The sequence below is a fragment of the Leptinotarsa decemlineata genome, unplaced genomic scaffold (assembly GCF_025532065.1).
Source record: "Leptinotarsa decemlineata unplaced genomic scaffold, Ldec_3_MD MMD2_tig00078422_RagTag_RagTag, whole genome shotgun sequence".
Lineage (NCBI taxonomy): Eukaryota > Metazoa > Arthropoda > Insecta > Coleoptera > Chrysomelidae > Leptinotarsa > Leptinotarsa decemlineata.
This window is the reverse complement of record NW_027412747.1, coordinates 16,745,984-16,762,354: the sequence shown is the minus strand read 5'-3', so window position 1 is coordinate 16,762,354 and position 16,371 is coordinate 16,745,984. Positions and strand designations below refer to the sequence as shown.

Genomic DNA, 16,371 nt, shown 5'->3' with positions numbered 1-16,371 from the left:
ACCTCAAAACGAATTGCGGAACCAATTTTGTTCTTTTACCATAGGCGTGCGCTCATATAAAAATGAAATTGAAGGATATTATAGAAAATTTTATGGTAAGTTACTCACAACCATCTACAAGAACTGAAAACTATAGTAACAACAGCGAATAAACTAAACACAATATCAATTTCCGACCGTTTATTATAACTAATCCGATGTCCGTGGCACCGTCAAATACTTCGATACTACAAGCACTGAACACGTTGGATGAGAATCTCATCCTAAGAGCTGTTGAAGGCTCCCGGCAACTCGGGCGGATCACGTGGTAAGATAGCCTACTGGTTGTATTATTCTACTGTGGCTGAACCACAAATGCATTGCTGGACCCAACTGTTCTTAAAGAACAAGCCTAAGTAAACAAGTGTGATGACAACTCCCCTCATCGACATCGACAGAGGAATCAAATCTGGAATATCGATGATAAACGAGGATCTGCAACGCGGGCAATATGATACATTCAGTTCCTAGCGTCAAGTGAGTCACAAAACTCTTGGAGCGTGTTACTACCTAGGGTATGCAGATTGAGACATTCCCAATTTTATTTCAATGAGAGAGCCACCGGTATACAACTGTTTCAGAAGGTTGGGCATCATCAGTACCTCTTAGGCGGTCTTAGATTCAAGAATTCCATGAAATGTAAGCAGATTGACTGCATTAACTTTTCTGGATTTTATACCGTTTCTAAAAATATAGATTCATTTTCCGATGGAATTCCAGCAGAGCTTCCCAAATTTCTAGTAACGCAATTGTCGATTTTAAAGAGTGGTTAAACCATTGACAACGACAATAAACTTATCAAGCTATCTTGGGTGTCACTCCATTAGGTGGTGCCACTTTTGTTTTGCTTGCCTTTACGCGGTTATTTTTATTGGGTCTTCTAGGTTAGGTTAGGTCCAAAAGTCTATTCAACCCTCCACCGCAACTCGCAAGGGTTTATTGTGACTTACACCTATTCACACTCGACTAAATAAACCCAGCTTCTTAACGAAACCATTAGTTTGTATGGTGAGTGGTTTTTCAGGTCAGATGGTAAGATTACGGCGCTGCCGAACTCTATAAACCTGTTCATCCCTACTGTAGTTCAACAACTGTTTGGTATCAAGCTTCGAAGGGTGAATAAACGCCAATCCTGTAAGATGCCAATCACAGGTTCTGGTCTGATGATGGGTCTTCTAACAGAGACTTTCGAATTTTGACAATTGATAACGGCCATCTTGTTGGAGCTATATCTGTGAAATTAGTTGTCATTTATTCAGTCTGTTTTGATAAATCACCAACAACATGTGCAAATAACGAAATTGTTTAATCAAAATGGGTGTTCTGTTCGGCCAACGTAAAGCGTACAGCACGCTTCGCTTACTTTAAGGTCTGCATAATCGTCCTACCGAGGGGTCTATTCGCAATGTGGTGAATAAATTTGAGTCCACTGGTTCAGTTAACGATCGACCAACCCCCGTACGCCGATGAAACGCAAGAACTGACGAAAGCATCGTCGCTGTCTGTGAGAGTGTGCAGGAGAATTTGGGCAGTAGATTTCGTGTCGCTTATAACAACTTGGACTTTCGCAAACCAAAACTTGGCGAATTTTGCATCGTGACTTGGGCTATAAGTATAGTCTAATAAGCAAGTTCAAAAACATGAAAAATAGAGAGAAAGGTCCTTAAAATATGAGCGATAGCTCATTCGATTCGGAATCACCTCTAGAAAACATTTTTTGAAGGATTTTGGTGCAGGTACAAAATTGCAATTGTTATTAAAAAATAAGATTTTAAAAAAATGGTATTTAGTTTTTCGTTAATAACTCAAAAAATATTAATATTTAAGCAATGTATAAAAAAGCTCGTTAAAGAGGAGGAAATTTCCGATGAAAAAGTCTGGACTTCCGAAACTCTATCTCCATTATTCATAATTTTAATTTGACGTTGAAAATAGGGTTCGCGCGGCTGTTACGGCCAGCGCGCGCTGCTGCAAAAGAAATACTTTTTTTATAACATAAAATGTTTTTTTTATTTTAAAAAAATCTAGTGTCTTCTTACCACTTGAATGGATCGAGTCCCGTTGAAAAAAAAGTTTTATCACCATTTTTCAAAAAGTTATTCAATTGTTAACTAACAAATTTTTTCCTAATCTCCGTTGGCATAAATAATTGTATAAAAGGTATAAATAATTGGCCTATGAATTTTTAACTTCGTGGAGCCCTTTTGATATATATACTTCATACGATCCTGCGATAAAAGTTCATAAAAATTTTTTAATTTGTTAATTATGATTTTTTATAACTATTGCAAAATGAAATATCTAAAAATTGTTGATAAATTTTTTTTTCAATTGATATTTACCTATGTCTGTTTTTACATCAAACAATGGCAGTTATTGATATGCATTTTTTACGTAATTTGTTTAATTGTTCAAAATCGATTTTTTATATTTCGATTGTTTAAATAATTAGTTAAGAAATAATTTTGCTTTTAAAAATCATAAAACTTTCAAATAGTTTGGCAAAAATGTTTTTTTATTCATTATTCAGTTGTTTATAAGATTTTATAATTTCATAATTTAATTAATTATATATTTTTTTAAGGCACTTTTTTATATATAGCTGTTTTTTTTCCGCTTCAGAAAAAAAATATAACATTGGTCAATATTTGTTCATAACAAATCGTTAATCTAATGAACAATTAAATAATGAATAAAAAAAATGTTTTTGTCAAACTATTTAAAACTGTAAATTATGATTTTCAAAAGAAAAATTATTTCTTAGCTAATTATGTAAACAATCGAAATATAAAAAAATCGATTTTAAACAATTAAAAATTGAAAATAGTAAAAAAAAAATTTCAAATCATAATTATCTCTAGACAACAAAATAGCAAATATTTTTCAAAAATATTGAATTTCTTTATTCGTTTAAAACAATTTAATAAACAAATTACATAAATAATTCATATCCTATGTTAATAACTGCCATTGTTTAATGTGAAAACAGACATAGCTGAATATCAATTGAAAAAAAAATATATCAACAATTTTTAGATATTTAATTTTGCAATAGTTATAAAAAATCATAATTAACAAATTAATAAATTTTTATGAACTTTTATCGCAGAATCGTATGAAGTATATATATCAAAAGAGCTTCACGAAATTTAAAATTTATAGGCCAATTATTTATACCTTTTATCCCATTATTTATGCTAACGGAGATTGGGAAAAAATGTGTTAGTTAACAATTTAATAAATTTTTGAAAAATGGTGATAAAATTTTTTTTTCTACGGAACTCGATTTATTTAAGTGTTAAGAAGACACTATATTTTTTTCAAATTTTTAAAATGGCATTTTATGTTATGAAAAAATTATTTCTTTTGATAAACTCTCTTCAGCGGCAGTGCGCGCATGCCGCAATAGCCGCGCGGAACCCTATTTTCAACGTAAAATTAAAATTATAAATGATGGAGACAGAGTTTTGGGAGTCGGGACTTTTTTATCGGAAATTTTCTTCTCTTTGACGAGCTTTTGTCAAAATTGCTTGCATAATAATATTTTTTGAGTTATTAACGAAAAGCTAAATACCTTTTTTTTAAAATCTTATTTTTTAATAACAATTGCAATTTTTTACCTGCACCAAAATCCTTCAAAAACATTTTTCTAGTGGTTATTCCGAATCGAATGAGGTATTGCTCATATTTTTAGTACCTTTATCTCTATTTTTCATGTTTTTGAACTTGTTGATTAGACTACAACACCAAACCGTTATTTGAACACCTCACAAGTGTTTCGATCACCAAGTGAGATGTTGAGGTGTTGAAATAACGCTTTGGTATTGGGAAAAACTCCAGTAATATTTATTACTACACCAAAGTTTCCAAACAGTGCATCACAAGTACATAATGAAGAGCAGGTCAACGGAACTGAATCTGTATCGTAAGTAATCAACAAAAATTCGGTTAATACAAGCAGATATGAGTTTAATCTTCCTCTTGAAGATGATCACTTGGTGATCGAAACACGTGTCGAGATGTTGAAATAACGGTTTGGTGTTGGGAAAAACTCCAGTATTATTCATTACTATACCAAAGGTTCCAAACTGTGCAAATGTTTCAAACAGTGCAAGATTATTGTTGAGAATTTCCTGTATCCAAAATTGTTTTTGTTTATTTTCAGTAAATATAGACAACAAAGTTGGGGCAATAGGATTCATCCCTGCACTGTCTCGTTTCGTATACCCCGTGGCCATCATCAAGTGCGATGAAGCAACAAAAGAACCGTTGAGAAACTCTGACGGGTTTTGTATTCGGTGTGAAGATGGGGAAGCGGGCATTTTATTGGGAAAGATCAACAGTGCGAACGTTGTTAGTGATTTTACTGGGTATACCGATAAAAAGGAAACCAGCAAGAAAATAATGAGAGATGTGTTCAAGAAAGGCGATTCCTATTTCAACTCAGGAGATCTGATGATGAGAGATGAGCTCGGATACGTCTATTTCAAGGATAGAATGGGAGATACTTTCAGGTAGATAAGGCTAATATGTTTGGAAACAAACTGTATAGTATTTCGGATTGATTGTCGATTCAAAAAAACGCGTTCAACATTTTATTGACGATTGGGTTGTTCATTGGCGTAAGTGTATCATTTAAGAAGGTCCTACTTCTGAGGAAATACAATAAAATTGAATGAATGACACATATTTTGCGGTTCATTGACCAATTCTCGGTACTTTTTTGACAAAGTATATCGTACGAGGGGTACTATTTATATTTCGGGAATAGCAAACATTTTTTAATAAAAATGGCGTTATTGTTTTTCGAAATATTTCCCTTGATGATAACTACACTTTTACATTCATTAAACCATTTGTCAAAACGATTTTTCCATTCCTCTCAAGACACCTCCAAAACATGGTTTTTGAACGCTTCAACTGCTTCTTCGGTGCTCGTAAATCGTTGACCACGCAAATTACCTTTGATATTCGGGAACAAAAATAAAGTCATTGGGTGCCAAATCAGGACTGTATAAAAAATGAGTCACCAATTCGATGTTTTGACTGCTCAAAAGTTCACCTGTTTGACGAGATGTGTCATGATGGAGAATGATTCGTCTTCGGCGGTTAATTCTAAGAATTTCTCTGAGGACTTCCGGCAAACAAATAGTCGTGTACCATTCAGAATTGACCGTTCTACATTGCTCAAATAGAACAGTGGTCACATGACTCATTCAGCCGAAGAAACAGGCGACCATTTGCTTCGCTGTGCTTCTTCCACGAACAACTTTTGTTGAATTCAGCTCGTCTTGGAATACCCACACAAATGAATGCTGTATTTTTCGGTTCATACGCATATGTCCATGATTTGTCACCAGTCACGATTTTATACACGTCTCTTAAAGCACCGCGATCGAATTTTTCAATCATTTCCGTACACCACTTGACGCGAACATTTTTTGAGCGACTGACAAATTATGGGATATCCAACGGGAACAATTTTTGTTACAACTGAGTGTTCATGCAAAATCAAATATTTTAAAGTGCAATTAATGTGCAGGGATGCCTCTGTCTCACGATATGTCACATGACGATCTTGCATTATCAGTTCACGAACTGCATCGATGTTTTGTGGCGCAACAACCGATTTTGGACGACCTTCGGCGACCGAACTACGACCACGATTTAATTCACTATACCAGCGATATACTGTGGTTTTTGGTGCTGTTTCATCGCCATACAAAGAACTGACTTCATCGACACATTTTTGTTGAGGTAATCCACGTCGAAAGTTGTGAAAAACAATCCAACGAAAACCGTCTCTTGAAATTTTCATTTTTTTGTCAAATTGTTTTTCTTAACCCACTGTAAACAAAACAAATACCGTCTGTTGGGGTAAGATTGGCCCTTCAAGGGTAACATTGGCCCAAAGTTAGAAAAAGTTTTGTTGTGCTGTATTGTAATCATATGATGTGTTATCGACCTAGTTTATCCATTACTGGATAGTTAGCACCACTTGCCCACCTGTTGATGAAGTAGGAGTATAGTTCCATATTTCACAACCCCTCCAGTGTTACCCCACCTTTACTGTGAGAAAGTGTCGAAATTTGTTGTCTCCCAACTTTTACTTGTGAACGCTAATTCTTGAAGAGCTACTAGCAGGTAAGTGTATAATAATATTATATATTCAATTGTTTCAAGTACTTTTGGTGTAATGCTGTTACCTTTCTTATACATATACAAAATAATTCGATTTCACTATTTCATGACATCTTTGGCCCAGAGTTGGGGTAGCTTTGGCCCAAGATGGTGACGGGGCCAAAGTTACCCCAAGACTCATATTTTCGATATAATGCATGAGTAGTATTTTATAAGCAGTTTGTTAAACGAAACCACTTAAAATATTTTTATTACTATCGTAAGCACTAATTTTTGAATTTTGTCGCAGAAAAAATGCCGAGAAATCAAATAAAACCTCTTGGAACAAGAAATTACGCCAATTACAAACCAGAAGTGTTAGAGGAGTGTTTAGAGGCTATTAGGTCAGGTGACTTAACCCAAAGAGCTGCAGAAAAAAGGTATAATATACCTAGATCTACGATAAAAACAAACTTGAAGGGACTCATGCAAAAAATGTAGTACGTGCAAGAATCTTTAGTGATGAAGAGGAGCATGTTTTCGAACATTTAATAAAAATGTCAGACTATGGGTTCCCTGTAGTTGAAATGGATTTTCGTTATGCAAAACGGTTTCGACTTTCACGGCTGAAGTTTTCAGTGTTATTTCTTTTCGAGTTTGAAAGCCATGGATTTTTGGAATTTCTTCCTGACGTTTCGCTGGCGCGAGTGGCTAGCTTCTTCAGAGGTTTAACCATCATGGCTTGCTGTCCGATGGCTACCTTTTCGGCTTCGTAAAGCGTATTTATGCCTCGTCAGGTAATCAGTTGTATTTGTACCTGTATTTGTACCTGTATTTGTACCTGCATTTGTACCTGTACTAGTTCCTGCACTTGAATTTGGAACATCAACAATCTTGCTGCCTGTTGTCCTGTTTGTTATTCTTGAATTCCTTAAAATGGAGTTCCATATTTGATTGAGGTGCACCTCTTCTTCTTTTCGGTTGAAATTCTATGTGTGTTTGTGGATCTCTATTGCCTCCCGTACCAGTCGGCTATGGTATCCCTGGTTGGTGATACCATAGCTGTGGTCTCCTTCACTAAGTGCGTGTTCTGCCACAGCTGACTTGTCCGTTTGGCCTAGTCTGCAGTTCCTTTCATGCTCTTTCAGTCTTGTTCCCATAGATCGTTTGGTGGTTCCGATATATACCTTTCCACAAGTGCACGGTATGCGATAGACCCCTGCTGCTGATAATGGATATCTTTTGTCTTTAGCCGACCTGAGGCTTTGTTGTATCTTCCTCGTGGGTTTGAAGACTGTTTCAATGTCGTGTTTGCCCAATAGTTTTCCAATTTTGTCCGTGACCCTAAGGATAAATACATCAGTTTACACGTGCTTAAGATTTGTGAAGAGTATAATATAAGGTTCGTTTGCCTCCCTCCAAATTCAACACATCTAACGCAACCATTAGACGTTTCTATCTTTGGACCAATGAAAAGATCGTGGTGTGACATCGTCCGCAAGTGGAAAGAGTCAGATTCAGGATCCAAATTTGCAACGATCCCTAAAGATTTGTTTCCACGATTGCTAACAGAACTAATGTCAAGTCTGGAAGAAAAGCGAAGAGACAATTTAACGGCTGGATTTGCCAAATGTGGAATTCATCCCTTAAACAAGCAAAGAGTGCTAGACCGTCTTTCAGAAAACCAGTCTGTGGATAAAGAGTATATAGGAGAAGCTTTTATGGAATAGTTGGAGAAAAAAAGAGCTGAGTTTTCAACTGAAGATGGCCCGAGAAGAAGGAAGAAGAAAGTGCCTGCTGGCAAAAGTATTGCATTTGAAGAGCCATCTCAGAAGCAGCCAACAAACCTTCTACCAGTGCGTCAAAGAAAACACAAAAAGTTTCCAAGAAGGAAAACAAAAAAAGGCGAAACTCTTCTTCAGATGAAGATGATGTTGAGATGGTTTTAGAGTCTGATGGGCAAAGCCGAAACATTTCTGGAAGAAATAACACAGGAAGTAGCAGGCATACCGGTTCAGAATAATAGTGATGAAGAAACACCAGTTGAGTTGAAGCCCGAAGACTTTGCTATTGATAACTTTGTATTTGTTACATATAATGGACAGAAATACCCTGGCAAAATTGTTGGCTTATCTGAAGATGGACCTACAGTTGGATGCATGGAAAAACGACTGAAGTTTTGGCGCTGGCCAGAAAAACAAGAATGCCTGACTTACGACTGGGTGGATGTTTGTCAGAAAATCAATTCTCCAAAAATAGTTTTAAAGAGAAACCAGTTCCATGTGCCAGAACTGGACAACTAGTATGTATGATGTGAACAGATTTCTTTTTTTATACAATACATGTTTTTTCACTAAAATGAAGTTCGATTCATTTATTCCCGTTTCTCATCATTTCATGGATGTTTTTGAAGTAAAAGCAGGTAAAACAACAAACTTATATGTCTGGTGGTAATTTTATCTTGTCTAACTTTAGCCCAACCAATACTGAACATAGGTTTTATATGGTTTAAAAGTATGGAACAAAGTTTTCCCAATTCAAGGCAACTTTGTCCCAAACATTTCAAAAATTCAGTATAATATTGCAAAATGATTGAGAGGTCTCAATATGGTTTTAATTTATTGATATAAAGTTTGCTTACACAGTAAGATACATAGAAAATAAATATAATCAATGTCAAAAGATATGGAGCTGATAAAACTATAACAAAACTTTAGATTTGGGTCAATTTTACCCCAGCTCACGGTAGCACTTGTACATTAAAACGTTTGGAATACGTTAATGCCAAAAAAAGTCAAACTTCATTATGGTGTTGCCACATTTTACCTAGATTGACATTAGTGTTAAACGTTCCCGAAATATAAATGGTCCCCCATCATAGTATATTATTAGATAATACATTTTGGATACTTTCGAAATTTATAAACGAACTTGATTGTTGGTTTCTGCTTTTCGGGTTCTGCCTGTGAAACATCAGCACACCTCTACAAACAACAGTGGATTCAGTAAAAGAAGAAGGATTTCTATTCCACACACTCAGAATTTGCCCTTTAAAATTTATTTGGTTTGGAGTGTTTCATAAGAGTCGTAAACTTGTTACTAGTGTTTTCAATCATTCATTATGAAATTGAACTATGTGTGTTATTTTCAGGTGGAAAGGTGAAAACGTTGCCACCACTGAAGTGGAAACTGTAGCAAGCGAAATCATTGGAGCCAAAGATGTGGTTGTCTATGGGGTTGAGGTAAATTTAACTTTCATTCTGAAACTTAAAAAGAAATACTTCAAAAACGACTCTTGAATGCTAGGCGCTGAGGTTTTTCATCCGATGTTACACAAGCTACTGAATTTGAAAATGTCTGTAGTATGCTCACTATATTTTTGTTTCTCCATAAGATTATCTTTAAAAAATGTCTTATTTTAATATTAAGTTGTTTCAGAAGTTTTGTTCGTTTTTCTGAGTCTATATCAAAATGTAATATCTCGGTGGATACTTATTCAATGTTATCGAAATAAGCATCATTCGAATCAGTACCCTTTTGCCAATGTAACTCAAGTCGATTGAATCCGTCAGCATGAAAATTGGATGCTCGGAATTTGATGAATGCCTGAATGGCACATCGGTGTCCAACCATTGTTCTGAAACGTCTCCTGTCGATCGATCAAATCGCGGTGCACCCAATTTTCGAGCCGTTTGACCTTTTCGTTGCGTTGAAACTATCAAAAACCGCATGGGAGCTGACACCCAGTTCTTCCGCCATCCCACGAACCGTTTTTGATTGGTCAGTCTCCACCAGGGTCCCCTCGTTTCGAATTACTGCAGGTCGACCACCTCGGGGCTCAACTTCAAGGCTAAAATCTCCTGAACGAAATTTCGCAAACCAACGTCGAACAGTGCGTTCATTAACATCATTGTCAAATCCCTGGTTGATTTTTAGGATTGTTTCAGCAGCACTCAACGACAGGTTTTTGAGATTCTGCTGGAGCGAGTTATATATCGGCATGTTAGTTGCAATATAAGTATAAACCAACACGGTTTTATGAAAAATCGTTCAACCCAACATATTGCTGAATCTATTGACAATAGGGCCCAAACAGATTTTTCTAAGGCCTTCGGCAGGCTTGACCATGGCATTCTACTGAACAAACTAATAGCCTTTGGATTATCTCCATCCTTAATCGCACTCTTTCAGTCCTATCTACGGGATCGAAAACAATATGTTCAGCTCAATGGTTTCAAATCTACCGAATATAGTGCTTCTTCCGGTGTTCCACAAGGTTCAAATCTGGAACCGTTGCTCTTCAATATATTCATTAATGATATTGCAGATGTTATAGATGCGTATTTCCTTTTATACGCCGATGATCTAAAACTATACTGCCTCGTTGAGAACATATGATTGTGTGAACCTCTCAGCAAACGTAGGATGGGTTGTAGAATGGTGTTATCGAAATAACTTGTCACTGAACCCGGATAAATGTAAGGTCATGTCCTACAGTTTGAAAATGAATATCTTGATCTTTGATTAATTATTCAATAGAAAACGTTTCCCTGGTGAGACCAGAAATATTTACTGATCTTGGCGTCACATTTGACACTGCACTATCTTTTAATAGGCATATCGATAATGTTGTAACCTCCTCCTGTCGTTTGTACGGATTAATTGCACGTAACAGTAGTGATTTCAAAGAAAGTTCGGCCTTAAAAACTTTATTCTATGCTTTCATAAGATCAAAGTTAGAATACGCGTCAGTTGTGTGGATCCCCTTTTATCAATATCACATTGATAGAATAGAAGCAATTCAACGACGATTTTTGAAACTGCTAAGCCTAAAAACCGATGGCATTTATCCTCCAATAGGAACAACCCACTCTGAATTGCTACAAAAGCATAACTTTTGCAGTCTCGAAAAAAGGCGTGAATATTTTAGTGTTGCACTAACCTATAAAATTTAATATTTGCATTTCTAGAATCTGTTTCAGACACCCGAGTAATTTCTATATAAAAACATCTCGCACAAATGTTCTGGAGAATTCTCCGATCCATACCATGTGAAAAGTGACAAATTCTGTTAGCGATAATTCAGATATATTTAGCAGCAAATTGTCAAATATAAAATAATTGTTTTGTCACCTATAATAAATATAAAATGTGTAGTCTTTATAGTCACTTGTTTGTATTGTTTGTAGTGTTTTGAGACTTTACAGTCACGTGTTTGTGATGTATTTATTATACTCTGTTATTTCCTGCTCTGTAATTGGGCTGGATCCTGTAGAGTATTGTATTACAAATAAATAAATAAATCTAATTGGCAAAAGAAAAGAGGCAAAAATTAAAAGTTGGAAAAAATGAGCAGCATGAATGTACTTATAAAGTAAAAAAATACTAGAAAAACACAGTAAATCAAAACTGACAAAACTTTTGAATGATCCTAATATTTTTCTAAGGTTCATTTCGATTGGGACATTATTAGTCAAATTTTGCTTCCTCTTGTTTTTTTATTGCTTTATGCAATAAACTTTTGGCAACAAATGAAAACTTGTAGTTTCCGTTAGAGAAACTAAGTATAGTATGTTTCAACTGGCTAATGTTTTCACTATCGGTTTACAATACAGTGACCAAGCTGAAGAAATAGTGCGAGCAGTGGCACCCTGCACTTGTTATCATCAAATAAATAGAAAAGAAAGCTGGTTAGTCTTAAAGAAGGACAAACTGGACGCTCCTTAATAATCTGTACGGAAAGAGTTCAGTTCTCGTATTTACATTCGAAATTTTTTTGATTCCTTAAAAACCCTTTCAATTTTAATTGCGATTAATCCGCAAATACTTCAATTTGTCCACTAGAACGGCATATTCATGGATTAATAATGAAGCATAGAACGAAAAGGCTACATAAATTTTTGTTACTACTTGAGTTGCGTCAGCTCTTCCCACTAAACAAGCAATAAGCAGGAACAGAGCAACAGCAAGAAACACGAAAGTAGCTTAATATTGCTGCATAGGGTGGGAGAATCATGTGCTCTAAGCACACGCAATGAGTCAAGAATAGCAGCGTTTTGCATTCGTCCAGCCAGATTTCTGCCTCAATACGGTAAGCCGGCATGATATTGAGATTCGAGAGTAGACTCCAATAATTACAGCGATCATCTGAACAGAATATTCTAGATAGAGTACGCGAAGTTCGAAGAGAAAATCTCTATGTTTCATCTGCTTTTCCTCCTCTTTTCAGACGGGTCTGAAAGCTACACCACGAATATTGTCTTCCTCTGATGATTGAGAAGAACTATATCAGGAGTGTTAGCTTGTTTTATTCTGAGGGTGGAAAATGAATAGTTCCTATGAACTCGTCACTCCTCATTCCTCATATCGGATTCGATATCCTCTGGAGCGTAAAAGAAAACTAAAGTATCATCAATACCGTAAATGTTCTGTAGGTGTTGCTAAAGCAATCTGCTGACAGTAGGTGCATTAGGGTCACAGATGCCTTGCTGCAGCCCTGCACCTGGTGTCAGAAACCTCTAAACCTATCACGCCATTACGGTAGATTGAGGTGATGAAGAAACCATCCTGGAAGGCATGATGAAACCCTCCGTTTCCGATTTCAGCCCACTCGACCTGAGAAAAGCGAATGTCAGGCACTTTGATAATCCGAGGTCTTCGGTGTTGCTGAAGAAGACTCACGTGTTGGCTTATCCTTCTGTTGCCACAGAAGTGAATAGATCTCTGCGGATTTTACTTGGGCCTTTGCTGAATTGCTTCCAACTTGTTGCTATTATTATTATTATTGATATTGTTACAAATAGAGAATTTGACAGATAATCACTTTTCAGTTTATGACATTTTTAGGTTCCGGGCTCAGAGGGAAAAGCCGGGATGATTGCGATAGCCGATCCAGAGGGAAATCTCGACGTAGAAGCTTTAGCAAAAGGTCTTAAGTCTCACCTACCCGCATATGCCGTCCCGATGTTTTTGAGAATTCTCGACTCTCTACCAGTTACGGGGACATTCAAGGTGAAGAAAATGGAATTACAAAAGGATGGCTTCGATTTAGAGACAATCAGGGATGCTTTATATTTTTTAGATGCCAAGAAAGGGGTGTATATTCCTCTAGAACATGTTTATGAGAATATTATTAGTCAGAAGTTGAAATTATGATAGTAATAAGTTTTTTTTACCAATGTGCTGTTAAAAATAAACCATGAAGAATAACGATCATATGTCATTTTTGGTGTCCTGGACCACACAGTGTGACTTATAAAATGGAAGCACGCTAACAAATCATTTCAACCAATGGATTTTTTCGTTATGCACACATTTCATGAATGATTTTTCGTGTCTAGAGTCAACTTTCAATATTTTTCAGTGTGAAAAATAGACAAAAATTACCTCATAATACATTCGTCATTAAAAAAATTATGAAAGAATAATAAATTTGAAGAATATGCCATTCAATTATCCCACCAGTTCAATTTTAGAGTTTGATTCGGAATAATTGTCACCAAAATGTTATCAAAAATGTTTTTCACGAACTAACTGAAATCCGCCTCTCATTCAAAATCACTACAAATAACAAGAACAAATTGAAAAACATTTCAAAATTTTGAACCCTCCACCAAAACGCCATTCAAACCTCCAATGCTTTTATAATATCGCTTGCTGATATTTTCTAGAGTATTCCATAATTTTTGTGGAGGAACTGCGGCAGAAACTTCCTGAATTATTGTGCACAGGTCCACCCAGTTCCTTACTAATTATTTGCAGACATTTCATAGTCACCTAGAAAAAATCGAGTGGAGTCAGATCAGGCGGTCTAGTTTGCCATACAATTAATCTACTACTCACTTTCCATGATGCTTATGTTTTATACCAAACCACCATCCATAATAGTAGGCACTGAATTTTCTGAAATAGTATTGCATTGAAACGAGAACATTGTTGTCAAGGTTGTGATTCTATATATTTTATCATCATTTAATATAATTTCCGTATGCCACTGCAAGAGACATCATAAGGGGCAAAAACGTTAGTCATTCCTGAGAACTTTTGCTCACTATTTTGGAATTACAGTATAGCTGTAAATATAAATTACTTGTTTCTGCACGGGACAATGAATTCATTAAAAATTATAGAAAATTTGCAGAATATTGCCGTCAGAAAAGAGGATAAATTATTGTCTCATTGAAAGCTCTACATCAAACATTTACTTTTTTCTGAAAATTCCCTAGTTGGGGTTTTCAGTGACCCCATAGAGGCTATTTTGCGATAAAAGCACTCCCTTCTTTCAGCAGCGTTACTAAACAAAACATTTGCTAATAGGAAAAATTCCAAATTATTTTTTTGATCGCCCCATTCTAGAGTCTGAAAAAAATTAAATTTAATGACTTCAACCTTCAATACCGGGGACAGGATAAAAGTAACTTAACACCGGTTGACAGTAACACAATTAGGGTCCTATGAAATATTATATCTACAATGAAAAACAAATATTGGTGTAATGTATTGGGACTTGATACCAATAATTAAGATCACTCGTGGTTTTATTATAGGTGTTTATTGTAGAACGACTACATACATACTGCCCTGATACCTACTGTTTTTTTTTTAAACTGACGTCCTCAAATATAAACTGAAGTATCGAGTGGTCCACTAAATCAATATACTACAATTGGATTACACAATTTACAATTAGATAAATAAATCATGTTTTTTCTCGCAAATAAAAAATATATTGAGTTCTCAACTGATAGTTAAAAATAGATATTAACATGAATCGCTTTTGGCACTTATTTCCGTCTGTTCATCTGTCTGACGTGTTTCTCAGGTTTTTTCTACTTTTTCACGAACGAACAGAAATATCGAATTGAAATATTCACTTTCGATTGACTTAGCGGTGATACAGATCCCATTGAGTCTTGAGAGAAAACAAGAAATGGAAAAGTCTTCAAGCAGTTTTTCGAGAAGATTCAAAATCCAGAATTTACAAAACCTTCGGAGAAATCTAAAAACTTAATATTAACAGATAATCACAATGAATAGTGAACATCGACGTTCATTTAAAAAATACTATGCGATTTATTTTGCTGAGCCAGTAAGTGCCAAAGCTACTCTAATCCATAATGAGTAAAAAACTTCTTTGAAAAATAAATACTCAGTACAGACGATCGGGAGCAATGGTGCTGGTGCAATGAAACTCTTATTAGTTTTTTTTTTACATCTTTTATTAGAATATTACGAAATGTTTATCATTATGAAAATTATAAGAGGTATATTATATACATGTAACTATGAACGAACTTATAGTCTCATATGCGATTTTCGTTTCGAGAGTCTGATGTAGAGTTATCATGGATGTGTAGTTATTTCATCCCTTCTCAAAGTAGAATTCACAACAATGAAGGCTTTATAATTGGATCGAGTTCAAATGAAGTTGAAGATTTTGTTTTCCTCTTAACCACGCAAATCATTCCTCTCTGATACTATTCATCATCAGAATCATGCACTGCTCTCCTTTCAAATTCCAAAACAGACTGCTGTTCTGCGAATGTTATTCATTGTGTTTTATTCGTTCTACGGATTAACTCTTTATAGAAGTTTTGACTACTTTATATAGTTTTATTTTAATAAAAAACTTAATTGTTGTTACAATTTATCAGTCATAATAATGCCAGAACACCTCCCATATGTTAATAGGCAAAAAAACTCTTCTTCCTAGATGATACGTCTTCAGCATAACTACTGACTAATCTTCACGATAGCGTAAATGTCTGACAACCGCTCTCCCAGAGCGTGTTATATTCTTACCCTGCTCGATATTAAATGGTCCCTCAGTTTTCATTGACGTTTTGGGTTGAGTTGGGTGACTTTCCACTTCCTGACTACCTTTCTCAATGTTTGTTGGTCTTTGGGGTGTTAGTTGTTGAGCAGTCGGTGTAGTTTCTGGAGTCGAATTTGTTTGTTGAATCCCTGGCAGTTGTTTCACTACTCCGTCGGGGATATTGCTTAGATATGGAGCAGGGATCAGATGAAAACGGTTTCTCCTTATGGTGCTTATGGCGTTCTTAACTATGCATGATCTTGGTTTAACTTCGTTAATGATTTCCCCATGTCATTTCAGGTCTGTGATCCATACAAAATCACCAGTCCGAAGTCGACTCAAATTGTTCGATCCATGTTTTCCATCATATAATTTTTTATATTTCAAACGGTACTTCC

General features: G+C 35.6%; 1 protein-coding gene across 2 annotated transcripts in view; it reads left to right on the top strand.

The window, feature by feature from the left end:
- Fatp3 (Fatty acid transport protein 3) overlaps positions 1-13,368 on the top strand; it is a 58,217-nt gene extending 44,849 nt beyond the window's left edge. For both annotated transcript variants that reach the window (XM_074186436.1, XM_074186435.1), the window contains 3 exons: positions 4,205-4,553; positions 9,311-9,401; positions 13,006-13,368. In XM_074186436.1, the coding sequence (XP_074042537.1) occupies positions 4,205-4,553; positions 9,311-9,401; positions 13,006-13,314 (749 nt within the window). In that variant the 3' untranslated portion in view covers positions 13,315-13,368. The remainder of the gene's footprint in view (positions 1-4,204; positions 4,554-9,310; positions 9,402-13,005) is intronic.
- The last annotated feature ends 3,003 nt before the right edge of the window (positions 13,369-16,371 follow it).